The sequence below is a fragment of the Bos mutus genome, chromosome 4 (genome assembly GCF_027580195.1).
Source record: "Bos mutus isolate GX-2022 chromosome 4, NWIPB_WYAK_1.1, whole genome shotgun sequence".
In the NCBI taxonomy this organism is placed as follows: Eukaryota; Metazoa; Chordata; class Mammalia; order Artiodactyla; family Bovidae; genus Bos; species Bos mutus.
In genome coordinates, this window is record NC_091620.1 from 44202476 (window position 1) to 44228657 (window position 26182).

The following is a 26182-nucleotide window of genomic DNA, read 5'->3' on the forward strand; positions in this document are numbered from 1 at the left end:
CACTGCCCCTGCCCTGCATTCTCCACAGAAGGACTCAGACTGAGTTTCCTGAATCTGCAGGTGGGATTCTTGCTCTGCGTTTACTCTGTGCGTTCCTGGTCATGACGTTTAGACTGTCCAAGCCCCTGATTTATAAAAGGGAATAAGCAGTATTATCTTTCAAGACACTTGTAAGAATTAGAGAACATATATAAAGAACACAGGCCCAGGGCTCCTAATACGTGAGTCCACGTGTGCTGTTGCTCAGTCATGTCCAATTCTTTGTGACTCCATGGACTGTAGCCTGCCAGGCTCTTCTGTCCATGGGATTCTCCAGGCATACTGGAGTAGGTTGCTATGTCCTCCTCCAGGGGATCTTCGAGATCCAGGGATCAAACCCACATCTGCGTCTCCTGCATTGGCAGGCAGATTCTTTACCACTGAGTCACCAGAGAAGCCTAGACTCATATGAGTAGCCGCACTTATTAAAAGCTCCTTCCATGGTGGACAAGGCCTGGCATCCCCTGACTGTGCTGCTTCACTTCTCTCCTGTTCACCACTCAGACCACAGCAGGCACAACCTGCCCCAGGGCCTTTGCTCATGCCGCTCTCCACCTGCAGTGCCATCTTGGCTTGCTCTCTCACCCCCTCAGTGTGGATTCTCCGGACCTTCCTTTCTGTCTCTGCTGGGTGTTTGTCTGCGGCACGCACCTACAGCCAGATATAATGCAGACTTACCAATGTCTCCCCCACAAGAACATGGGCTCCTGGAGGGAAGGGATCTGTTTTTGTATCTGGGGATACCTGTGGTATCCCCAGCATTAGGGACCCCCCAGTGAGCCCCAAGTACTGAGAGACTGAATGTTCTGGCTGCTTCTTACATGACAAAACCTAGGGAACTATTTTGGAAAGATGCTCTGCTGTCTTAGCAGGTAAAAAAAAACTAACGACAGCCAAACAAATAAACAAGGGTCTGATGGCAGAAGTGCCCACAGCCCTTGACCACCTGCAACCCGAAGGTCTCCACTCCCAGACACCAAAACAACCTCTCCCCCAAGTAGACTGCACAGATCCACTGAGTGGGCCTTCAAATGCCACCCAATAAGACTGGGAAGGTGCCGAAGTCAATGTGAGGGTTTCAAAATGTCAATGAAAACAAGAGTTGTGAACCTAAACACGACTCAATGTGCCTATCAGATAGGCAGAGGCCTGAGGGACGTCTGAACGCTATCTGTGCGGCCGCAGGAACTGCGGGTGTGATAGGGTCCTGACATACAACAGGTGCATAACAATGACACAGAATCTTTGCCACTCCCCATCTCCTTCATCCTCCTGCCACCTGTGAGTCGGTTAGTTCCCACAGCTGCAGGGTGGGCAGGGTGTCCCCACCCATGTATGGCCCCTCTAAACCACACCTGGAGAAGAGTGACCTTGCCCACACTGTGCTGGAATTTTGTTTTCTGAGACCCCATGTGAAAACTGCACGGTGAGAGCAATGAAAATAGAATCACCGGGGACAAAAGTTACCTGGGAGGCTTGGGGGAGGAAGTCATTGCATGACTGACTGCCAAACCCTCCATGGAAAATGAGACACAAGCCCTAACCCGTTCTGTGAAGCCCCCTAAAACTGTGGTCAGTTTTCAAGGACGTTCTGACATAACTGATGGCAAAGTACCCCTTTTAAGGAGATTTGGAGAAGTGATGCAACAAGTAATTTTCAGAGAACTGATGAAGCCAAACTCACTTCTGTGATGCTTGGCAGGGCTGGGGCTGGGGTCCCACCACCGCCACCATCGCCAGCCCCCAGCGGAAGGGAGGGTGGGGCCCCTCAGGTGAAGGAGGCTTGGGGCTGTGAAGCTCTGCTCCATCACAGAACGCAGAGTGCTATCAGAGCCACTGGGTGGGTGAAGGGTGGAAGGCGGAGTCGTTCACTTCATCTGCCCCTTGCATCCTTTCGTATATTCAAATGACATGTTATAATTTTGTGCTTCCAGCTCATGGCGATTTTGAAGGGACTTAATCCTCATTCTGCAAATGGAGACCCGGATCTCCAGACTGGGATGTGAGCTTCCCAGGACCCCCAGTGTTTCTGCTGCAGATGCAGGACAAGAGAGAGCCTCTACCTGTCCCAGTGCAGATCAACCATTCGCTGTGCCCCGTCCCTTCCCACTGTCCCCACCCCGTTGAACAAAACCCAGAGCCCCTTCCAAAAGGTGGCCTGTGAGTTATCTGGTAATGTTTTCCCTGCAGCCAGGGCCTGGTTAAAAATCAAACGTAACTACAGCTCCGATTGCTCCCACTGAAAGACACACCAGGGAGGTTCTCATCTGGAAAAAAAAAACAGAAGGAAGAAAAGAGCCAGAGGACATTCCCTGCCTCATTAAAGGGCAGAGGCTGCAGGACAGACTCGCCACTCTACCCCTGCTATCCTGTGACGATTCCCTGCCCACTCCCACCTGACTTATGAGCAGGGGCTATCTCACAAGGAGGGAAAGAGACACACCCAAAATATTTCAAAAGTAAGCAAAGAAAATGAAGGGGACAGGAAGAAAATGAAAACATTCCTTCCTATCATGGCTGAACACAGATTAACCAATGCCCACCTGTGCTCAAAGGTATGTGCTCACAGGTATGTGAAGAATTGGCCAAAGGGAAGGCAACATCTCAACTTCACCTCCATTCAAGTACCAACCACTCGGCCCCCAAAAAGGTGCAGAACTGATCTGTACGAAGTTCAACTGTCCCCTAGCCCTGCTTCCAACAAAAAAATCAATTTGAAACAAAAGAGAAAACCTGATAGATACACTAAGCTCGCTGAAATCTTTCTTTCTTTCAAATACTGAATCAATGAATCTTATGTTTTACCTTTGTGAAAGGTTTACTTTAAAAAGTAACTTTTCATTTCAAAAGCACCAACAGTATCTTCCCTGCAAGTCTTCACTGGAGAAAAATAGAAAACTCCTCTCCAGGAAATGTCCATGAGCGTTTACTAAGCACTGGCCATGGCTGCCAGTTAGTTGTTAATGGAGACTGAAATGGAATACTCAGCAGAGTCCCGATGATGTGCTGGGATGAACCAGCCTGGGGAATACGGAGAGGAACGAGAGGAGACGGAGGGCGTCAGGCACATCTCATGGCATCAGATGGGTCAGCAGAGACAGAAAGAAAGAGCAAGACTACAGGAAGGGATGTTTCCAGGAGCCGCTGCTCTCAGGTGTGGCTACATCCAGGTGAGGTTACAAAGAATCATTATTTTTCTCATCAGTGGAGGACAGAACACAGGAAACAGCCCTCTCCTGCAATAGGGCTGACATTCTAAAGACAGAGGTTCTTTTTAAGAATCTCCTCTATGCCAGGACGGGCTTTCCAGATGGCCCTAGTGGTAAAGAACCCTCTATAAGATGAGAAAACAGAAGCTCAGAGAGGTTATGCTAACATTTAATATAATAAAAGGTTACTGGAATCATCTGGAATGCAACTCTACCTCTGTTTCACTCCCAAATCCATGCTTTCTGTTTTTTTTTAAAACACTGGAATTCTAAACCTGACCAACCACTTTAATGTGAAATTAACAATTTAATTTTGGAAAGGAATGTGCCTAAATATTTTCTTTTCAGTTCCCTCTCTCCCTCTCTCTCTCACACACACACACTCCTTAGAAACTACTTAATCACTCTGCTTTCCTCCCTAACTCCCGAAACGGTCCGCTGTTGGGACAGGAGCCCGTGTTCTGAGGCTGCTGGGTCGATGATGGCAGTGTTATGTCTGTTTCCTAGGCTGCAGGAGCGGGAGCTCATGGCAGGCTGTGCATTTCTGTCCTCAAAATTAAGGAACTGTTCCTGGGTGGACCACTCAGTACCCACCCACTGTGCCCACCGCACCCACAGCCACTTGGGAGCCCTGATAAAGGAAAGGCTCTCCACCCACCCTGACTCACTAGGAGACAGGCTGTGTCTCTGGGCACAGCCTGCTGACCACTGTCAGTCACTTCTACTTCCTGCAGCAACCCCACATGAACCATCTCCAGCTCGCTCTAAACGACTCTCTACTTGAGGCCACTCAGCTAAACCAATTCACTCTATCAGAAAGACCCCATACCAGAACCTATACGTCCCCATGGAAGTCTTATAACCGCAGTCATCCCTGGAACAGTGTCTGAGAAGAAAGAAAGAAATGATGTCATTGTCTGCATCCACATCCAAGGTACTGAGAGAGCAACCAGACTCCAAAGACTTCAAGTGACATCCCGGGGAGAGATCGGGGTGGGAGATGGGCTCAGGGAGAGCAGGCTGCGGCAAAGGGCCATCAGAGATGAGTGGGGTGACAGAAATGTTCTTACTGTGGCTGTGATGGGAGTTTCAGGACAGGAAGTTAAACTCCTGGAACTGGGCAGTAAAGACAGTGAACTTTACTGTATGTAAATTATACCTCAATGATTCAAAAGATCATGAATTCAAGACAGAAATGAGGCTCACAGTGCAATGGGCCCCTGCTGTGTCCACCTTTCCCCCCTCCCCTCTCCCCTCCTCATCTCTTCTGACTCTACTCCCCACCTCTCCATCCCCCACTCCTTGAATTCCTCCACCTTCTCCCTCTCTTCCAGGATCTCCTTCCTCTTCCTAGACTCAATGAGATAGTGGCGAGTTCTCTTGTCTTCGGTATAGCTGTCAGGGTCCCTTTGTGTCCCACCCCCACCCCCCGCCTTGTGACATAAAGCTTGTTTTAACTTTTTCACTGGAGCGATTTAGTGCACATTCTCAGTCCCCCTCTAGACTTTCTGGCATAATCCACCTGGGTGTGAATCCTAATTAAAAATCCTGCCCACAGCTGTGTGACCCTGGGTGAGTTACTCAACCTCTCTGAGCTCCACTTCCCTTATTGGAGAAGTTGGCTGGCAATGGGGTGCTTGATGAGGTTTGCCCAGGATCATCCTGGTAATTCAGGGAGACCAATATAAAGGGAAGAGAACAGGCAGGTGCTGAGTGGACACTGTCTCTGCAAGTCCCCACATCTCCAGTCTAGAGCCCGGGGAATAAGAGTGTCCCATGGGGTCCCATAAAGGAGTATTCTTAACTCAGCCTAACTGACCTCACACTTCGGAATTATGTTGAAGAACTGCTTTTTAATAGAGATCTAAAGTAAAAGATGGAATTTTAAAAATACTATTTAATTCTATAAGTCATCTAATATGGGGCACAGTAGGGCCCTCCAGCTGCCTGTGCAGGCCACCTCCAGCTCTCACCAGCTGTGCAACACTGCTCAAGCCACCTAATCCGCTCTGCTTCTCAGCCTCCTCTGGGACTAATAACCACAAAGACAAAAGCAGTTAGCAGTAAGCTAGCTGAGTGACGCCAAGGGCCTCTGCATTGTCTTGATGGATTCATCACAAACTCGCTTCTGCTGAATCCAGGCAGTTGTGGGGGCCTCATCCCATTCCACAGGGCACGGCAGCAGGATGAGTAACACTTTGGCAAATCTTTCAAAGCATACCCAGGGCCCTTCCTCACCTCTGTACCTCTCAGGCCCCTCACCCAGTTAGAGACCATCTCTCCCAAATGTGCTGCATCAGCTCTGACTGACCAGTGTGGGAACCTGTGATAAACTGCCCAGCTTTAAATTCTGAGGACAGGCCCTGGAGCAGTGGCCCAGCACTGCAAGACATCCAGAAGCAGGCGAGCATCTCAGTGCCTGCTGTGTGGCGTGCAGGCAGAGGGGGCACTGGGGCTCCAGTGTCTGAGGCATGCGGAGGACCACCAGAGAGCAGGGCCCCTGGAAGGGGGATGGGCCCAGAGCAGGAGGCCGGGATGAGCGGGGTCAGTGACCCTCCATGACCTCTGGCCAGGAAGGGAAGGCTCTGGGAGTGTCCCAGGGACGCCTCCTCTCCCAGGGGCCTGTGGGGGCCGCAGAACCTTCAGGATCAGGAGAAACATCCAGGCTCGGCCGGTGCCCCTCACAGGAGGGTCCCTGTCATCTCACTGAGTCACTCACACTGAGATCTCTCTTTTTCCACTTGGACATTTATAACTGCAGCATTTATAACCTCTCAGGAAACACAGCATGCTTTTATTTTACTGCAGTGGAGTTCCGCCTCTGGGCTAATTAAAGGCTCCCTTGCGTGTATACTGAACTAGTTCCTATTCCAAACAAATCGAGAGCTAAGAAAGGATGGCCACACTGGGACCTCTGAGAATTCGACCTTTGGTCCACAACAGCACAGATGGGTGACTGGGCTGTCCCAGGTGAGATGAAACGTGCCATTCTCTTCTAAACAAAAGACAGACAATGCTATGAGCAGCTCAGAACCCCAGGGCTGTGAAAGCCTAGCCCGAGCTCTCCTCAGGCCAAGTTCCAGAAATAACTCCATGTAGCATGGAACTTCTCTGGACATTCCATCTCACACCTCGAGAGCAAACACCTGCCCAAACCCCCAAACCCAATACTGTCCCCCTGAATGCCAGGCGGGGAGGCACCTAAAGTAGGAAGGAGGTACCTGGCCTGCCAAGGGAAACGGATGGAAATCGCTCCCTTGGGAGCCAAGTCGGGCTCTGTGTAAATGTTTTCTAAAACCGAGGCAGGCTATAAATTCTCGGAAAAAAATAGTGAGAGCGGGGGGAGTGGGGTGTTCCAGCCAGAGAGGCACATGGCTCATGGAAAGGGACGTGCCAACAGCAGGGCCCATGTCTGGGACGCTGGAGCCACACGGATTCCAAGCGCTCCTGGCAGTCCTCTGGGTGAGGCCCGGAATGCGGTGATAACAGAGGCCAGGCTTCACGGTGGGGCTGTGGCAGGCGTGTCCCAGCCATGGCCACCGTGCCCCAGACAGCAGGCACGAACACCACCGACGGGACACTCCCATGGGGGGCCCTCTCCTGTCCAACAAACACCCCAGCTGGGACCATCCCATCAAGGGCACTTACCTTGGCACCTGATTCCCTCCCAGGCCCTCGTTACTGTGGAAACACACCTGAGCCCCAGCCAGCCAAGGAAACAGGAGGCCCTGTGGCCCACTAAGAAGTCACCTGAGCCAGCCAGCCACGGAGCGGACCGTGAGCTTCTGCATATAAACTTTACCCCAAACCATCGCTGACCCTCCAAAGGCAGAAGCAGCTAAGACTCCTCTCACCTGCAAATAAACAGTCTTCTGCCTGGCCTTCCCTCTTGTCAGGTTAAAGCTGCTGTTCTGCTCATCACTTACCACCGGACATCCTCTCCCCTAGCAGAAGCCACACACACACACACACACATACACACACATACACACACACACACTCCCTGCTTACCTTGCTTCCAAACAGCCCTGTAGCTTGTTTAGCCCACAGCCGTTGGACCCCTGAAGGAAGCCTTCAACCCCAAAACACAGCATCCCGGGGTGGGGGTGTGTCTCCCCTGCCAACGACCCAGCCTTGCTCTCCAGGCAGTACAGAAGGTAGAAGATCTTGTTAGCTAAGAAAGGGACTTTGGTTCCACCAAAAAAGGCCAGTGCAATGTAAACACGTGGGTGGGGTTTCCTGCAATCAGGTTTAATGAAATTTGAACCCTGGAGGCTGAGGAGGCGGGGAAAGGGCTTCTACTGGAGAGCCACCCAGCTAGACCTGTGTTCACGCCAAGACTTCTCAGCTGACAAACTGACGGGTGGAGCCAGCACCACCTGCGCCGGTTTACAAACCAGTTTCAGCATCGCTTGTGTTCTTCAGCTATAGTCTTCACCTGTGAAGTCTTCACCTTACAGTCTCCATGTCCTGGGACTGTGTCTCTCTTTCAAGCTCCACGTGGCCAAGTTCACTGTCAGTGTTAACTGCACATGACCCATCTTTCAGTGTTTACTTGCACACCCAGACTTCCACATTCTGCCCAGCAGCGCCTCTGCACCTCGGGCCTCTTTGCATGCAATTTAGGTGGGCTTCAGCCAACAGTTTACCCCTCTGCTTTGACTGCTTGTTGGTCAAAGCACAGCAACATCCTCTGAGCCTTAAATGAATGTAACACACCAGAGCAAACAAGCAAAGCTGTTTGGACGCCTTCATGTTTCCATAGCACAACTGGAACCCTCACAGATGTCACCACTCAATCAGCCTGAGATGGAATATAGTCAGCACATCACAGACACAGATTTCTCCAACAGATCCCCAAATGGCCACCAAGGCACAGGTTATGTCTGTGCTCAGGAGAAAACATCTGTTTTACTGTGGGACATAAAGCACTTCTTATGCAAGAAGGTCTACTCAGTTTGGTGCTCAGTAAGGGTCCTAACCAATCCCCATTCCTATCAAGGGAACTGACAGGATTGTGCCCACTCTGCAAATAACACTATCACTGCAATCAAGAAAGCAACTAAGCTGAAAGAAAGTGAAAGTTGTTCGGTCATGTCTAGCTCTTTGCAACCCCATGGAATTCTCCAGGCCAGAATACTGGTGTGGGTAGCCAGTTCCTTCTCCAGGGAATCTTCCCAACCCAGGGACCGAACCCAGGTCTCTTGCATCACAGGCGGACTCTTTACCAGCTGAGCCTTCAGGGAAGCCCAAGAATACTGGAGTGAGTAGCCTATCCCTTCTCTAGCAGATTTTCCCGATCCAGGAATTAAACTGGGGTCTCCTGCATTGTAGGCAGATTCTTCACCAGCTGAGCTACCAGGGAAGCACAGGAAGCAACTAACTGATCGCATAACAGTTTTCTTCAAAGAATTCACATCAAAAGAAAAAAAATTAGAAACAGAAGTCTAAAAGATCTGGTTTGAGGACTGAGACCAATGGTCCCTTCCATGTTATAGCCAAGGCCGTGCCCAGAAGGGGTCCCAGTCTCCTACAGGACAGAGTCTTAAAATCAGACCTTTGCACCCCATAGCTGACAACTGCATGAAAAAACACAGAATAAGGTACCAACAAAGAGGAAAACAAATCTGTACACTGGCCAGTGGTCTCTTTTCTCCATTTCTAACACAAAGAACCTGCACGACCAGTTGTGTGTCAAAAGGAGGCTGGCCTTTCATGAGGCTCATTTTCCCACTCTGTGGGGTGCAGGGTGGGTTTTCCTCATGTTGGCAGCGGCTTCACAAAGGAGCTGCGACAGCCTTCATGAATGCACAGCAACTGGCACCATCGAGGCCTTCAGATCTTGGCAGTCATGCTGTTGCCAGCCTCTAATACTCGCGCCCAAACACCGTCATATTCCCTCCGCCCCTACCTGTGGGTTTCAATCACATAGAGCCCATTCAGGCTGTTCCTGTCAACTTCTCCTGAAACAACGTGGTCTTGTGAGGCTCTGCTGATGTGTGGCCAAAAGGCAGTTCTGCAGCTCAGTGTTTTGACAGGCTTCAGAACTTTCCACTGTACTGAGATGGAATTTTGTGCATGAGATTACATAGCTAACACAGAAAAGACTGGATGGGTTTCCTGAATATTCCTGGGAGTAGCTGGCAAAGTGGGACAGGAGACCCTCAGAAGGTTCACTGTGATTCCAGCGTGAGACCCATAAAGACAGAAGAAATAACCAGAAAAGGAAAACCAACTAGGACTAAAAGAAGCGGAAATTTCACAAAGTAGTAGAAAAGATGGGCAATAAAAGAACAGCCTAAGGCCAAAACGTGTACAAGAAGGTTCATTGTACAAGAAGAAAAAAGGTGGAAAAAACCCAAATGCTCACCTGCTGATGAATGGATCAGCACACTGAGGTCTAGTCACACTCTGGAACATTATTCGGCCATAAAAAAAAGGAGTGATGTACCAAAACTGAATGAACCCTCAAATCATCATGCAGCGTGAAAGACGCCTGTTGTAAAAAGCCACAGACTGCAGGGTTCTTGCATGAAATGTCCAGATGAGGGGAATTCACAGAGAAGGAAGATGGGTGGTCTCCTGGGGCTGGGAGAGGGAGGGCTGGGGAGTGACTGCCAGGGGGTTTCATTTGGAGCTGACAGAAATGTTCTTTACTTAGAAAGTGGTAACAGTTGCCTGGCCAGACCCAGCCCCAGGACCGTGGAGGAGCAGCAGCCCACCATGAGGCTGGGAGAGGTACCTCTGTCCTCACCCCACAGCAAGCCGTCTTCACCTCCATCCAAATCTCCTTTCCCTCTAGAAGACCATGCTTTCCCTCCAGCTCCTCCTGAGGTGCCTGTTTGGATTCCCAGAGCTACAGGACATAAAGTCTGACCCCAGAACACCCCCTCACTGCCACAATTCACAGTTGCCAAGAGAGCATCACAGTAAATGATAGAGACCCCACCTTTTTTTAATAAAGAATAGGCACATGATAACTGTCTCTAAAGAGACAAAATAAAGAATGTCCCCAGTTGCCCCCTTTTACAAAACACCTCCCTTTTCCTTTAATTCATGGGGAACTTTTCTCTCCGGTTTGCAGCATTTTCCAAAGGTAGTGTGTGATAAAGTCACAAACATGGGATTTGAAACCTCCCCTCCCCACCCTACATTTGTTGAGTCTGAAGAGATGGGAGGCAGGGTGATAGTGAAACCACATCAGGCAAGAGGTGGAAGGAGGAGCGAGATGCGTGCGTGTGTTGCAGAGGTGGGTACCCACGAGTATGTGCATCCCGGGCCTCTCCTCCTCAGGCTTTTGGTTCTGGTTGTTAATATGAAGTTTGTAATCTTTCCTGAATTGGTGATGTCGCCAAAGCGTTGGAGCCCTAACTTGGCAGAAAGGCACCTGCAGGCTCTGCAGGGAATACTGCAACCCTGCCTGCTATTGAGAAAGTTCTTCACATGGAAGGCATAGAAGGAAGTTCACCAGGTTTGGTCTGAGCTTCATCCATGCAGCCAATGTGCAAGTGTCCAGGCTGGGAGGGAGGTGGAGGAGCAAGCCGGGGGAGGCGGGGGGCACGACTGAGATGCAATTCGGTAAAAGTGAGTCTGTGAGACCTTTCAAAGAAGGGAACAGGAACAAACTCTTTGCCATGCCATATTTACACACTCTCTGAGCTCACACTCGTGTAGAAGTTGTGTGACTTGGGGTCTTAGGGAGACCAGGGGGTCAGGTCCACTTTTAGTTTCATCTTTCGGAAAACCCACTGGCAGGCAGAACTCAGGTGCTGGTCCCCAAGGCAGAACGCCAGTGACGGAGTCCAGAGATGTGCACTCCAGAGCCAGGATGCAGGGCACGGGCAGGCCGCCCAGGGAGCCACTGCTAAAGCAGGTGCAGCATCAAAGGGCAGAAGCAATGCCGACACTGGTCATAAAGGACAGGAGGAAAGTGAGAGCCGGATAAACATGCCCTTGGCTGAAGCTGAGGGCATGTCCACAGCCACCTGCCTTTCATACCCCTACCCCAAGCACAGGACATGCTCACTCCCAGGGTGGGTTCCACAGCTCGAGGGATGTGGGCAGGTTGGGAGCTAAGGACCCCAGTGAAATCAAGCCAACTCTCAGTGCTTCTGTTCACTAGCTGTCCTGGGATAATGCTACTTAAGGCCTCCAGCCATCCATGGCAGGCTGTGTGTGTGTATTAGTCGTTCAGTCATGTCCAAGTCCTTGCAACCCCATGAACTGTAGCTCACTAGGCTCCTCTGCCCATGGAATTCTCCAGGCAAGAATACTGGAGTGAGTGGGTTGCCATTCCCTTCTCCACCCTCTCAGGTAGGAAGGCTAGGGGTCCCCAAGAGGAGGAAATAAACTGCAAGTAGGTCACGGCTTGCAGCTGCAACCTTTCACTGGGAGGCTGACACGGGCTAATTCATGCAAACTCGTCCAGATGACATGAATTTCAAGTCAGTTTCTCTGACACCACTGAGATGGCAGTTCAGGGCCAGTTATGACTCATTAACAGGCTCCAACATCACACTCGCTCTTCTGACAGGATCCAATCCACTTCAAAAAGTTAACACCCGAAGGACTTTATGGTTCCCAGCACAAAAGGTGAGACTCTTGTATTTCAGATTGAAAGTGAAAGTGAAGTCGTGTTAGACTCTTTGCGACCCCAAGGACTGTAGCCTACCAAGGCTCCTCCGTCCATGGGATTTTCCAGGCAAGAGTACTGGAGTGGGTTGCCATTTCCTTCTCCAGGGGATCTTCCCAACCCAGGGATTGAACCTGGGTATCCAGCATTGTAAGCAGACACTTTACCATATTTCAGATTAGATGAAGCTATTGCTCTCCATCCCAATCACTGCCCGAAATCCCTTATCAAAACAGGATTAACTCCAGGTCACGGGTTCACACCTGGAAGGGGACCTACAAGGCCAGGGAGCTGGAGGCTTAAAATCAAGAGAGGACAGGAGGGTGCTTCCTGAGATCTGAGCAAGGTGCCATCGGCATTTGACAGCTGGGCTGTATTAAAGCAGTTACTCTGCTCTGAACCATCAAAGCAAACAATGTGAAGCAAAGTTTTGCAGTATGCAGGATCTAAAGCAATTTTTCTCAGTCTGGGTACAGAGAGTGGAAGCATTCAGTGAGTGGCTACACTGGCCAGACACTGATGATGCAGCCACTACATTCTGGAAGCTCAGCTAGCAGCATTCCCATTCTGCCAGGGAGGAGCTTGGCCTTGGACAGAGAGCAGAACCAGGACCTAAGGTCTGATCTGCCGGATTCCAGTGGACCCCCTTTTGGATAAGTCACCAAGGTATGCTTTGCTTTTCCAAATCTCAACACCTGACAACAATTTCTGGGGAGAAATACTTTCAAATACATTTTCAAAGTATGCATGCATGCTAAGTCACTTCATTCGTGTCTGACTCTTTCTGACTCTATGGACTGTAGCCCACCAGTCTCCTCTTTCCATGGAATTCTCCAGGCAAGAATATTGGAGTGGGTTGCCATGTCCTCCTCCAGGGGATCTTCCCGACCCAAGGTTCGAATTCACATCTCTTGTGTCTCCTGCATTGGCAGGTGGGTTCTTTACCACTAGTACCACCAAATGGCAACATCTAAATACCACAGCTTGATCCAGAACTTGTAACTGCACACACCTGTGGCCAGTTCTTCCAGACCCAACTTGTCCTCACCAGCAGCCCGACTGCCGGTGGCTCAGTAGAGCGTCCTGCATGGGACAGTAACAGGACTGGGTCTTATTGTAAAAGTGATAAGAAATCAGAGGCCCCCTTTCTGCAGCACCCCCATGGAGCTCTGGGGCAACTGTGGTTGCCTGGAGGCCAAGTCTGATTGGCCAATGTTTATTGGGCAGTGACCTGAAGTATCAGAGCCCTAACCTGGGGGACAGCGGCCCCTGTCTATGCAACCCTGGATCCACGAGCTTTCCCTGTGGCCAGAAACGCACTCGTTGGTTAAAGCCAGGAATAGAGGAGAGGAGGGGCACAGCAAGGCTTCATGCCCAACCATGGGCTGTGCTGCAGGCCTCACTCTGGTCCAGGGACCAGCGGGTCTTCAGCTGGAAGGATGAGGTTTGCACCAAATAGCAGGGGGGTCAAACAGGCCCAGACTTGTGTCCCACTTCCACAGTCTCCATCCTGCATGATCTCAAACACACGGCAACTCACTCAACTTCACCTGTGACCACCAACAGTGCACAGCCCCAGAAGGCTACCAGGACCCCTCACCAAAGTCCAGCTCTTGATTTCTCTTGGGTACTGCCCCCTTTATCTCTAAAATGGGTCACAGGATCTTATGTGGATCATATAAAATAGCACGTGAGAGGCTCCGGTAGGCTGCCCCACTGTCCACCCCCACCCTCCATTTCTCTCCTTGAGACAGTGAGAGTCCTGTGAAATACTGATGAGGCAGTGGGAGCCCCAGATCCCCTCCGGGCCACAGAGCTGGGAGCAGAGAACTGAGTCTCCATGATGAAGACAGGACATTTGGAATCAAGTGTCCACACATGAACAAGTTCATGGCTGGTGGAAGAGACACACTTTGCTCGGACATAACACGGGGTCAAGGTCCTTGACTGAAGGTCACTGCAGATGGTCCACTCCAGGACAGCAGAGATAAACACAGTTTAGGTCAGTATGTGTGTGTGTGTGTGTGTGTTTTAACCAGTAGAAACTAGAAATGGAAGTGCACATAGAAAGGAGGGCCAAAAGACATCATTTTCTAGCCAAAACCATACGCTGCCAAACCTTCCTTAACCCCGGAGAGTTCTGCCCTGATGGAAGCATGGCTGAGACTGCTTCCTGCCAGCCAACGCCCCCACCTTCGCAGGAGTTGGGGGCCAGTGGTGCCCTCCTCCAGGAACCCAAGCCAGGAACTGAGGCTCCAAGTGAGAGCTAAGGGCACTGGGAATGAGGAATGAGTTCACCAATGCAGGTCAACCCCACAGAGGAGCCTGGAGAGTTGGGAGATGGAGGGAACCTCAGGAAGGGTAATGATTCCACGTGAGGGGAACTGCATGCTTTGTGGAAGGTGGCTGTGCAAGAGTCTGCAGGGCCTTGGCAGCAGGGGCCATCCACGCAGCACCTACAACAGTGAGAACTCAGAAGCCCCCGTGAGCTCCACTGGGAGCAAGTGTAACTGACGAGGGGTCAGATAGGGGTAGGAAATTAAGAGGTACACACTATTACGTATAAAATAAATGTGCCATGAGGATATATTGTACAGCATAGGGAAAATGGCCAATATTCTATCATAACTATAAATGGAGTATAATCTTTAAATATTGTGAATCATGATGTTGTATATCTGTAACTTGTATAATATTGTAAATCAGCTATACCTCAACTTTGAAAAAAAAAAAAGTAGATTTGCAAGGTCTAAAAGAAACATCAAAAGCAACTGGGACCCTCAGATGGAACGCAGTGTGGTGAATGAACTGGGCATGGGAATGACGCTTCAAGGTGTGGACAGAGGCTTGACACACAGCACTTAGAAACCATGCCTGAAGTACAGGAGTGATGAGGGCTTCACCTCTAGACAGCAGGATGCTCTGCATCACAGAAATACTGACATGGCCCCAGACTCTCCAAGTGGACAGGCTGAGGAGCCTCGTGCCCGCCCTGACACCGAGTAGACCACAGACATCCCCGGCCTGTTCCTGCAATCCCAGCGATGCACAAAGATGGGCACACATGGAGTTACCACCATGACACTTGCTTTTGGCTATTTAATGTCTGGACGGAACTAATTGGACAAAATTGTTTTCACTGTCTCTCCCAAATCAGGTCTGTTCACAGTTTGGTGCTTGAAAAAGATGAAAGGCCAGTGTTCTCAAGCGCCTGGAAGAAGTCTCATCCCTCCTCTTTGAAACTGACCTCCAGAGGCTTCTTTCTATAAACCTGGCAGGTGCCACCCTTCATTCCTTTTCTCTTTCATGATACTTGTGACTCAAACTGCAGATCCCGTGGCCAACAGAGAATATGTTTCGGAGAGACAGACTCACACAACAGAGACTAAATGACGCAGCCATACAACCTGGACACCAGTGTAATGAGCAAACAGAAACAGAACCCACATACCTATTGCTCATGGGGCTCCCCAGTAGTAGGAAGGCTGCCAGTGCTCAGATACCAGGCATTCCCCTTCCACAATCGGGAGGGCAAGGGAGAGACAGACATATAGCTTCAGGTGAGGAAGCTTCTAGATGACAAGTTCACTAACTGACCATCTCAACACAATTCACCAAGCCTGATTCTCACAAGTGCCATCAGACTCACAGTGGTGTGGACTCTTGACAGCCTCCAAGCAGGCTGCAAGGAGATTTTCTATCTAAAGGTGAACAGGCTGCTTGTTCTGGGTTCTACTCTCCAGGAACTGATAGCAAGGTAACAAGACTCACCTTCACCGTCTGCACTCAGGTTCTCGTAGGAGTCCCAGCGGATTAGTGGGTCTGCTGTGTTGAAGTCCACAATCACTCTGTGGTCATTCTGCAAATGTTCACATCCTGCAGGGTGGTGGAAGGGACAGGGGTGGACAAAGGGTGTTAGTCCCAGTCAAGCCGGCACCTGCCAGCAATGCAGAGAGGAGCCTCTGGATCTGAGTGCCAGCCCAGAGTCCAGACCCACACCCTCTCCCACAAGCCTGCTAGTAATCTGAGCTGGAACTGAACAACAGTGCAAACCACTTGGCAGGAAGGAAAGGTGAACACTGGTCCTCTGTCTTCCAGGTGGGAGGCTCTGTGCTCTGGATGGTTTCTGCACAAGGGGATCACCTGGATGGCTCTGCAGCTCAAGGACCCAGCAGAACCCTGAGGAGCAGCCTCAGGGCTGGTGGATGGGAGGGGTGGGTTTGGGCTCTTGCTCTCTGAGGCTTCCAGGAAGATTTTTACCCCACAGCCTTGCATTTAACTATTCATGCCTCAATCTATGGCACTGGACACAGAAATAGGGTACTTCTTTTCCACAGCTATTAAAAACTGAATTAAAACTTTCACAAATATGAATCTCAGTGATGGAAATGAGCCATTTGTCTTCACAATAAAGAGACTGCTTTCTCTTTCAATGTATTTTTAGAAGAAAGGAGTCTATTTTGCACACAAATAGTTGCAGTCTTTCTACTATATTTCTAGTCCTTTTTAAAAAATATGTGGTTGCTTTTTGAGGGGAGAAGTAAACAGGGCATCAAGTCATCGTCCCAATCCTGAAGTTCTGGGCTCTTCTTTGGGCAAGTCACACCATCTCTGGGGTCTTTTTGACCTAGCTGGGCCTCACTGTCTCTAGGCTAACACCTTCCCACTGTCTAATATTCTATTTTTAATGTATTATAAATCTTTCCAATTATGTGCAAAGGTGGGAGGTTCTACAGAGACTCCAGCATACACATCACCCAACCAGGTGCGCATCTTGCTGCCCCCTCCACCCTCCTGCCAGCACTCTGCGTCTACGCACCTTGAATCTTCTCAGGAGTGGCTGAGAAGACTAACTCAATCTTCCCATTATCAGGAAAACGGTCATCTAAAAAAGAAATCCTATTTCAACAAATTTGGAGACAAGACAACAAATGAATTTTGTCCTTATATTCCTACCAGGGCAATACCACTCCCAAATCTCCAACAGCACACCAATGACAGAGAAAAATGTTAGCATTTTTACTGCTTCTCTAGAATTTTTTTCTTTGTTGGAACAATCATCAGTCTTTTGTGAGACTGGTAATAATTTTGTCAATAGGCTGGTTTATAGCGTAGGCGGGGGCATAGTGGAGAACAATGAAAGGAACACACGAGGCTCGCGGGGGCCACCCACTAAGGGCCTATTCTCCCTACACTCAGTCTGGACCCAGGGAGGGACCTCACCTTTGCTCGCGTTGTCCAAATCCTCCTTCGCAAACACAAGTCTGTAGCCCTGAACAGCCCCAGTGTGAAACTGCAGGCGGAAAATGACATCACGGGTGGCCGAGCGGTACTTCTTGTGGTAGCACTTCACCTGGGATGAAAAGGGGTGTGTTTTCCAGGGAGCCCCACCTGCGAGGAAGGCTCCTGTGGGAGTGCACAGGAAGACGTCTGAAGAATGAAACTGTGCAGCCTCTTTTTCCTAATTTCATCTAGACACTCCACATTTACCTTAAAGCCTTTCTGCTCTCGTGAAAGGAGCAGGCAGTCATTACTTCCTGTACTCGGCTCAATACTTATGTTGTGTGCTATAACAGAGAGAGAGAGAGAGATGGCAAGAAGGGAGAAGGAAGGGAAAGGGAAAAGGCCTTGGAATGTAAATTCCACAGCTGGGCTGTCAAGACGTCCTGAATGACAGTTTGAGACCAGTCTCCAGAATCATCAGGGACGTGACTTGGATTCAGGCTATGGCTCCGAGGCCCTAGGTCTCTGGGAGCAGCTCAGGCCTCTGGGGTGACGGTGCCAATAAGCAGGGTAAAAGCACCCCTTCCGGGCACTTGGCAGGGAAGGGTGGGTGGAGGAGGGGCCCTGGCACCATCTCTCACCTTTCCATGGGGGCCCCCCTGCCTGAGGTGTCTGGGGGTAGGGCTGCCCATGAGGAGGGCAGGAAGGCCACGGCAGAGTGGTGTATTGCAGGAGAGAGGGCCCTTCCTCCCTCCTAAATAGGGCAGGGGCTCCTTTCCAGGGTCCCCAGGGGTTCAAGCCCAGAAGCAGGCTGGATTCTGCCCTCAGACACTCAGAGTGGAGGAGGCCACGCCCTGCATTGCGCATGCCCAGGAGGAAGGGAGGCTAGAGGTGCAGGGATCTCACAGGCAGCCATGCTCACAAAAGACTCAGGTCAGAAAAAGATGGGCTTCAGATATCTTGTGCCAGGTCAATGAGAAGCAGTCCCAGCAAGCATGGTCCAGACCAGTGATTCGGGAGATGCTGTAGGTGACTGTTCTGTGTGTATGTTCGGTCACTCACTCATGTCTAACTTTGCAACCCCATGGAATGCAGCACGCCAGGCTTCTCTCTCCTTCACTATCTCCTGGAGTTTGCTCAAACTCATGTCCATTGAATCAGTGATGGCATCCAATCATCTCATCCTCTGTCCTCCCCTTCTCCTCTTGCCTTCAATCTTTTCCAGCATCACAGTCTTTTCCAGTGAGTGGGCTCTTTGCATCAGGTGGCCAAAGTATTGGAGCTTCAGCTTCAGCATCAGTCCTTCCAATGAATATTCAGGGTTGATTTCCTTTAGGATTGTCTGGTTTGACCTCCTTGCTATCTAAGGGACTCTCAAGAGTCTTCTCCAGCACTACAGTTCAAAGGCATCAATTCTTCGGCGCTCAGCCTTCTTTATGGTTCAACTTTCATATCCACACATCACTTCTAGAAAAACCATAGCTTTGACTATCCAAACTTTTGTTGGCAACTTTTGTTGTCTCTGGTTTTTAATATGCTGTCTAGGTTTGCCACTGCTTTTCTTCCAAGGAGCAAGTGTCTTTTAATTTCACGGCTGTGGTCACCATCCACAGTGATTTTGAAGTCCAAGAAAATAAAGGCTGTCACTGTTTCCACTGTTTCCCCATCTATTTGCCATGAAGTGATGGGACCAGGCCTTCAGTAACCAGAGAACCATCACTCGAGAGAAAAAATAAAGACCCAAGGAGCTTCGGCCCCTTAGGGCAAACCCCAAAGGCGTTTACCTCTGTGCTATCTACAAGGAAACAGTCTGATAAATAAATGAAGAAATGTACACAAACCGTCAGAGGAGCGATTCATGTTGACAAACACAAGCCCCGCATTCACTATGCGGGAGGCGCCAGGCGGCCTGTGCACACGCCTGGTGGGAATCCAGACTCAGGCCTGGCCTCCAGGCCCCTGTCCAGGGCTGGCATATGGAACCAGCCCACAAGAACTCTTCAGAAATGTGACAGCTTCCATTTACTCTCCAACAGCAAATGGATCTCCGGTTGCCAAGTCCTCTCTCATTTCATCTGGGGTCTCTGGCTCCTCTGCAGAGTCCAACCAAAGGCTGTGCCCCCAGCCCTCCTTCCCGAGATGCTGCTTGAGTTCTCACCCCTCCGAGGCCCCTGCACAGCACTGCTGTGCTCACACCGACTGCTGAGCAGAAGGCCCCATCCCACACATGCTGCAGCAAGACCCCCACGGAAAGGACATGCCCCCATGCACCTATCTCTGCTGGATGATGGACCCACCCTCTCTGTTTGCCTTTCTCCACTGCTACCCTGGAAGTGAGAGGGAAAGGGGAAGAAGACTTGGAGAAAAGGCAAGAGAGTTTCAGGCACATGCCAGTCTGACTCTGAAGTCTTTATCAATACTAAGGGGAACCAAGGCCGTAAAATAACAACAAGGCCTCCCTCCAGAAGCTGACAGCCCCTGACGAAGGTGGCCCCAGGCCAATCCACAGGGTCATGCCTCATAGTAGCTCCCCTCCCCCAGTTTGGCACCAGGTTCTGTGGGCAGGTAGAGCCCCTGGTGGACACAAGGCAGTACAGGTGCTGGGTAAAGAAGCATAGACAGCCTAAGGGCAGGGGAGGATGCCCCTCACGCACAGCTCCCTTTGGGGGAACCTTTCTCCTGCTCTGAGTTAAAGGGTTCATCCTTCAGCCAGCTCCTGATGTACACAGCTCATCCCTACCAGAAGCCCCTAGGCCCGCCCCAACCTTTCCCAGAACCCAAGGTGCTCCATGGTCTCCCCTCCTCTGGTGTCACCATCGCTCATCACAGCAGCTATATACACACACACACAGAGGGTGACTCATCAGACACGAATCCCACCCCACTCCAGGCACCAGGAGGGGGGAGGCAGAGGTCATCACATGCCCTGGAGCAGGGGAGGAACAGCAGATGGGTTCACCCTCCCCTCCCTGCCCCCTGGCTGCCCGCTCTCAATCGTCCTGGTGCGCAGACACCTTCCCAGGCCCTGCATGACTCTAGTGTCTAAAGACTAGTTTTTCACAGGACAAGGGTTCAGGGTGGAAGGAAGAGCAAAGTATCCCACTGCCACAGAGCATCCGCCTTCTGCACACACGTGCCCTGCCTGAGGGGCTTCCAGGGACTCCTGACAAGTGGCACTGGCAGGGACCTGAGCCCTCCCCGCAGTCCTGCCCGCTGTTTCACCATATTCTCTTCCCACTGCTCATGGCTGCACTCGCCACCCGCTCCAGTCCTCCTGGCCACCTCAGGAATGAGCCCAGCTATCTCCTGAAGGCGCAGAAAGCCACAGGCATCTCCCTCGCATGGGGACCTACAGCTCCGACCCGAGAGGAGATGGACCCACCTCCACCCAGTGGAGCCCCACCCCTGGCACCTCCCACAGAGTCAGTAATGATTCATCATCCGAGCCAATAAATGTTAATAGTATCTGTGACAAGAGACCAGAATCATGCTCTTAACACTCCATGGAAAGAATCAGCAGCATTTTGCTTGACAGAAGTGCCCCAAATGCTTCTTTTAAGGTACAAAGAATCGGTAGCATTTTATAAAGATTAGAGTGATGAAGGTTGTAATACCCTCTTCATCCCTTCAGCGTTAGCAGTTTCATTTACCTATGTCTCCCCAGCGAGTTTCTAAGAACACATCAATCCCCTGCCTTCAGATTTTAGAATATCTGCACTTGAAATAATTTCTCTCCACTTTGCTGGTGGGCCTGCTGGCTGTTTACACAGGCATCAAGGAGCCACAACCACACACCCTCAAAGGTTTAGCAAGGCTACTGGCTGTCTTCCTAAGTCACAGCACCTACATCATCCAGGGCCAACACTAACCATGATTTCACTTGGAGGTGAAAATGATTTCAGAGGGTGGCAAGACTGTAACTTACTCCCTAAACCATTAGGAGGACAGCAGTAAAGCTGTGAATAAAAAATACAAGTAGATCTACTGAGGGCTTCCCTGGTGGCTCAGCAGTAAAGAATCTGCCTACAATGGAGGAGACACGGGTTCAATCCCTGGATGAGGGAGATCCTCTGAAGGAGGGCACATCAATACACTCCAGTATTCTTGCCTGGAGAATCCCAGGGACAGAGGATCCATAGCGGGGGCTACAATCCATAGGGTCACAAAGAGTCAGGCAACTGAAACTGAGCACTCATACACAGATCCACTGGGCTGATACAGAACGGACTGGGCCCGACCCAGGTCTAGGAGACTCACGGCAGAGGGAGAAGGATGCATGCACAGCAAGTCACAGGGCGATATAGCACAACAGACAGCCCATAACGACGCCCAACAGGAGCAGATCCAGAGGGGCTGAGGATGCATTCATCTTCCCTCTTCTTACTTAAGTGCCCTTAACAAGAAACAATAAACTAACGTGTTGTTTGTTTATGACAGCTCCTTGAGAAGGGTCCCCTCTGTTTAGAACTCAGGTTGCTGGAGCCAGGCAACGGAGCCCCACAACCACGAGGCCGAAATGTAAGTGGCCATGGGGTTGCACAAGCAGGGGCAGCAAGACGAGGCATGTGGATGGGAAAGTGTTTACAAGCCCACTGGGGCCCTGGACCAAGGCCAGTTCTTGACGGGGCTGCGGCCCACGCGAATTCCTTAGCGAGGTTACATAACGACACGGCTGTGCTCGCAAACGCTCTGCCCTCCCACTTAATAGAAGTGTGTTTACTGAATACCTGAGGCTCTGCCCTTTAGGAGACGGTGTCCAAACCTCAGTACAAGCACGTCCCAAAGATGGGCAGGTCAGGTGTGCAATGGGAGGGTGTGTAGGAACAGGCCGGCCATGTTTAGGTGAAGCCAGACGATGGGTAGGTGTCACCCTGGCTTCAGCAGTAATGGCCCCCTCAACAGCCCGCAAGTCAAAGGAATGACAGATGGAGTCCACTCCACTTTCCCCCACAGTGTTCCCAACCCAAAGAGATCACAAGGCCTTACTTCTTATAAACTTGACCCCTATAACCTTTGCTGCTGCTGCTAAGTCGCTTCAGTCGTGTCTGACTCTGTGTGACCCCATAGACGGCAGCCCACCAGGCTCCCCCGTCCCTGGGATTCTCCAGGCAAGAACACTGGAGTGGGTTGCCATTTCCTTCTCCAATGCATGAAAGTGAAAAGTGAAAGTGAAGTCGCTCAGTTGTGTCCGACTCTTCGCAACCCCATGGACTGCAGCCTACCAGGCTCCTCCGTCCATGGGACTTTCCGGGCAAGAGTACTAAAGTGGGTTGCCATTGCCTTCTCTGATAACCTTTGCTGCCTGTCTCAACAGAGAATCAATCCCTCATGAGGAAAGAGGCAGGTTTATCTGCGCACAGGGCTGACATTTACCAAAATCAAAGGGAAAAAAAAGCAAAAGACAGCATGCTGTCTCAAAGGATGGTGACCATGGAGTCACCTTGGGACACCTTCCCTGGGAGCTCCCCTTCCACCTTCCGGAGCAGAGGCAGGCTCTGCAGACGCCAGACAGCCCGGCCGAACCCTCTGCGGCTGTGAGTGGGAAACCCATAAAAGCATTCTCTACAATGCAGGATTTGGTCCAACTCATGACGGTTGCCAAATTCTTGACGAGAAATGAAAATGCCTACATACTTGAACTTTAACACAGAAAGGCCCTGACATACTCTCCATGTCCTCCTTTCTCCACTGAAGGCAGGCTCGTGAATGTTCAGTGGTACACATCAAGTGGTAACTGACTACAATTGAAGGACAGGACAAACTGAAACGAGCAGGTCTCCCACAGTTAGGCTGAGACTGTGTACTTCTCCTGCCTCAGAGACTTGGGAAACCAGAGCCGATCTGCACAGTAGGAGGGGAGACGGCTCTCCGCTCCCCAGATGCTCAGCCAACACCATGGAATGTTCTGCCACCGTCTACTTCCGTGTGCTGAGCGCTGAGGTCATTTTCAGGTTGAACCAACAGTCCTGGGATTTGGAGGAGCAGCGTGTACAGATCACACAATGCAGTGTGTCCCCCAGAGATTATGTTCTGAGTGTGGGGATACCTGCGGCTGATCCTCCAGGCTGGCCGGTGCTGTCAGCACCCCTTGAGAGTCTCTCCTCCTCAGACACATGGTAATCACCTCTCCCACCTGTGAGCCTTCAACTCCTGCCTCTATGCACACGTGAACACACCAAATTCTCCTGGCACGAGAGTGATCACCAGCGTATCTCACTCAACGTTCACAACCACCATGTTACCTGGTTCAGGACATACGCTATGGGGAATGAATGAGGGGATGAGTGAACACTGGTGACAAGTCAAAGCCAAGGGTGCTGGATAACCCATGATACCTGACTCCACTATTAACCTTATTCAGTTCAGTTCAGTTCAATTCAGTCACTCAGTCATGTCTGACTCTTTGAGATCCATAGCCTGCAGCACACCAGGCTTCCCTGTCCATCACCAACTCCTGGAGCTTGCTCAAACTCACATCCATCAAGTCAGTGATGCCATCCAACCATCTCATCCTCTGTCCTCCCCTTCTCCTCCTGCCCTCAATCTTTCCCAGCATCAGGGTTTTTTCAAATGAGTCAGTTCTTCGCATCAGGTGGCCAAAGCATTGGAATTTCATCTTCAGCATCAGTCCTTCCAATGAATATTCAGGACTGACAGGCTGGATCTCCTTGCAGTCCAAGGGACTCTCAAGAGTCTTCTCCAACACCACAGTTCAAAAGCATCAATTCTTCGGCATTCAGCTTTCTTTATAGTCCAACTCTCACATCCATACATGACCACTGGAAAAACCATAGCTCTGGCTAGACAGATCTTTGACTAGACAGTTTATTCTAGAATGGGTTTACTCAATGAACACAGATATTATGGGCTGAACTCTGTGACCCCAAGATTCATCTGTTGAAGTCTTAAAGGTGGTGAGGGTAGTCAGGTTATACAGGTGAGCCCTAGTCCAATCTGACTGGGGTCCTTTTAAGAAGAGACCAGGACCCAGACACATGTAGAGAGGGAAGATGACGTGAGGGCCTGGGGAGAAGAGAGCCATCCGCACGCCAAGGATAGAGACCTCCGGAGATATCAGCGCTGCTGACACCTTGATCTCTGCCTTTCAGCCTCCAGCACTGTGAGGGAATCATGTCTGATGTTTGAGCCCCCAGTCTGTGAGACTTTGTCATTACAGCCCTAGGAAACTAATATAAGAGGCTAGAGCCACTGCGAGGCTTCATAGAGATCAACAACTAAACTAAACCTCCTGGGTAATCATTTCTACAAATGAAGCAAGGAAAAATTACCCCGTGGGATGGAAAATTACCCACTTCCAGCTGTAACCCGTATCACCCTTCCCCCGTCTGATAACGCTGCAAAAAAATAAGTGCAGAGTGTACAAAAATGAACTGTAAACACAGGAAGTATAAATCAAATAATAATTCAATCTAAAAATACTCCATGTTAAGAATGGACAGAGGTGCAGGAAGGGGCTGGTTTTATCAAGTTATGCATTTCCTGTGATGAGATCTGGGAGATCCTATTTGCCCCCATTGCCAATGGAAACAAAAATTCATGGAAAGGGTGCCTTCAGGGCAGGAAACATTCCCCTCAAGAGGCCCCCAGGCAACAGAACACCTGAATGCCAGACCTCTCAGCTTCCTACAGCATCACTCACGGCTCGTCCAGCCAGGCTGTGCCCTCACACAAGCAGCAGCCTTCAGGGCATGCTAGAGTGTGAACTTGCCCAAGGACTCCCACCTTTGGGGCGGGCTCTAGGCAATAAGGTGGAGACAACGGCACTCTGGGCTCACAGCCAGGGTGAGCTGCCACCCCTGAGAAGCACAGTGACTGGCTCCAGAGAGGCTGGAACAAGTCAACCACCCACCTCAAGGGCTCGGCATCCATCTATGAGAGATCATCAAATGTGGCCTAAGGGAGGCACAGCCATGTGTCCAATTTGGATGACGAGTGGGCGGCATCCGCAAGACCGCAGAAAAGGGCCGTGGGGCCGTGTGCAGAACAAGACCGATAATCCAGCATCTCTGGGGCTAAGCAATTGAGGAGCAGTAAACCAAGGGGCTCCTAGGCCACCTACAGGAGCCTGGACCCTCTCTTCCCACTGTGGGCCCAGGCAGTGGAGCACTGTGCTTGGATGGGGTCACTTGGATGGGGTCATGCTGTGAGGCGCAGGGCTCAGGGACACAAGCAGTCCTGGGATTTAGGACATACTGGGGTGAAGGAGCTGCATGATTGATGAGATGTGGGGCAAGGAGACGCTGAGAGGAAGCTCCCATTTGGGGTCTGGGGAACAGGGGGGGATGGTCCTAGGAAGCACAGAATGGATTCCAGGGGGGCTGGACCCAAGACAGAAGCAAGTAAGAGGCAGCCTGGACCCCTCAGAGCAGTTGCTCCTGCCAGAAGGAGCAGCACTTGTGAAAGGGGAGCCGCCCAGAGGACAGTAGACCTGCCAGGAGCCGAGGACCACCCAGAGAGGAGGGGCTGCAGGCGGAGCTGAGGGAAGAGGAGGCCCCATGAAGAGCAAGCAGCTACATGATGCGAACACCAGGGAGATGGCCACTGGGGGGTTGGGGCAGAAGGAGAGCAGACGGCAGGGGCCGCTGAGTGTGACCTGCCCTTTCCTAAAACCCAGACTAGAAAGTGGGCAGCAGAGGCAGGGTGCTCACAGGAATGAGGTGTCTGACCCAGTGGAGAGGCACCAGGGCTTCCTCCCCAGCTCCTCTGAGCAGAGTGCAGCCCACGTGCTCTGAGGACCATGCCAGGCTTCTTGCCATTCCTCCCACTCGGGCCTGTGCTGCACCCACCTCTGTTCTCCCGTGATTGGGGGGAGGTCCCCCTCCCCTTGAAGACCCTGCATGCAGGCCATGAGCTGCCAGCACTGTAAGAGGAAGGCTCCAGTCTGACGGCTCTAAACTGACCGTGCCTGCCACACCGGTGGCCACCCGACATCCCCACCCAGGCCTCGCTTGGGCCCAGAGGTCTCAGGCAGGTGCTCCCCAAACCCTCGCTGGCCCAACACCTTCACCTATAGCTGGTGCTTCAGAAGGCCCCACTGGGCACTGAGCAGACTCATCAG

At 51.0% G+C, this 26182-nt stretch overlaps 1 protein-coding gene across 6 annotated transcripts in view; it reads right to left on the reverse strand.

The window, feature by feature from the left end:
* The window catches only part of TNS3 (tensin 3), a 222342-nt gene that overhangs the window by 69365 nt on the left and 126795 nt on the right, over positions 1-26182 (reverse strand). For all 6 annotated transcript variants that reach the window (XM_070369418.1, XM_070369416.1, XM_070369413.1 and 3 more), the window contains 3 exons: positions 17104-17233; positions 16700-16765; positions 15652-15756 (listed from right to left, as the gene is read on the reverse strand). In XM_070369418.1, the coding sequence (XP_070225519.1) occupies positions 15652-15756; positions 16700-16765; positions 17104-17233 (301 nt within the window). The remainder of the gene's footprint in view (positions 1-15651; positions 15757-16699; positions 16766-17103; positions 17234-26182) is intronic.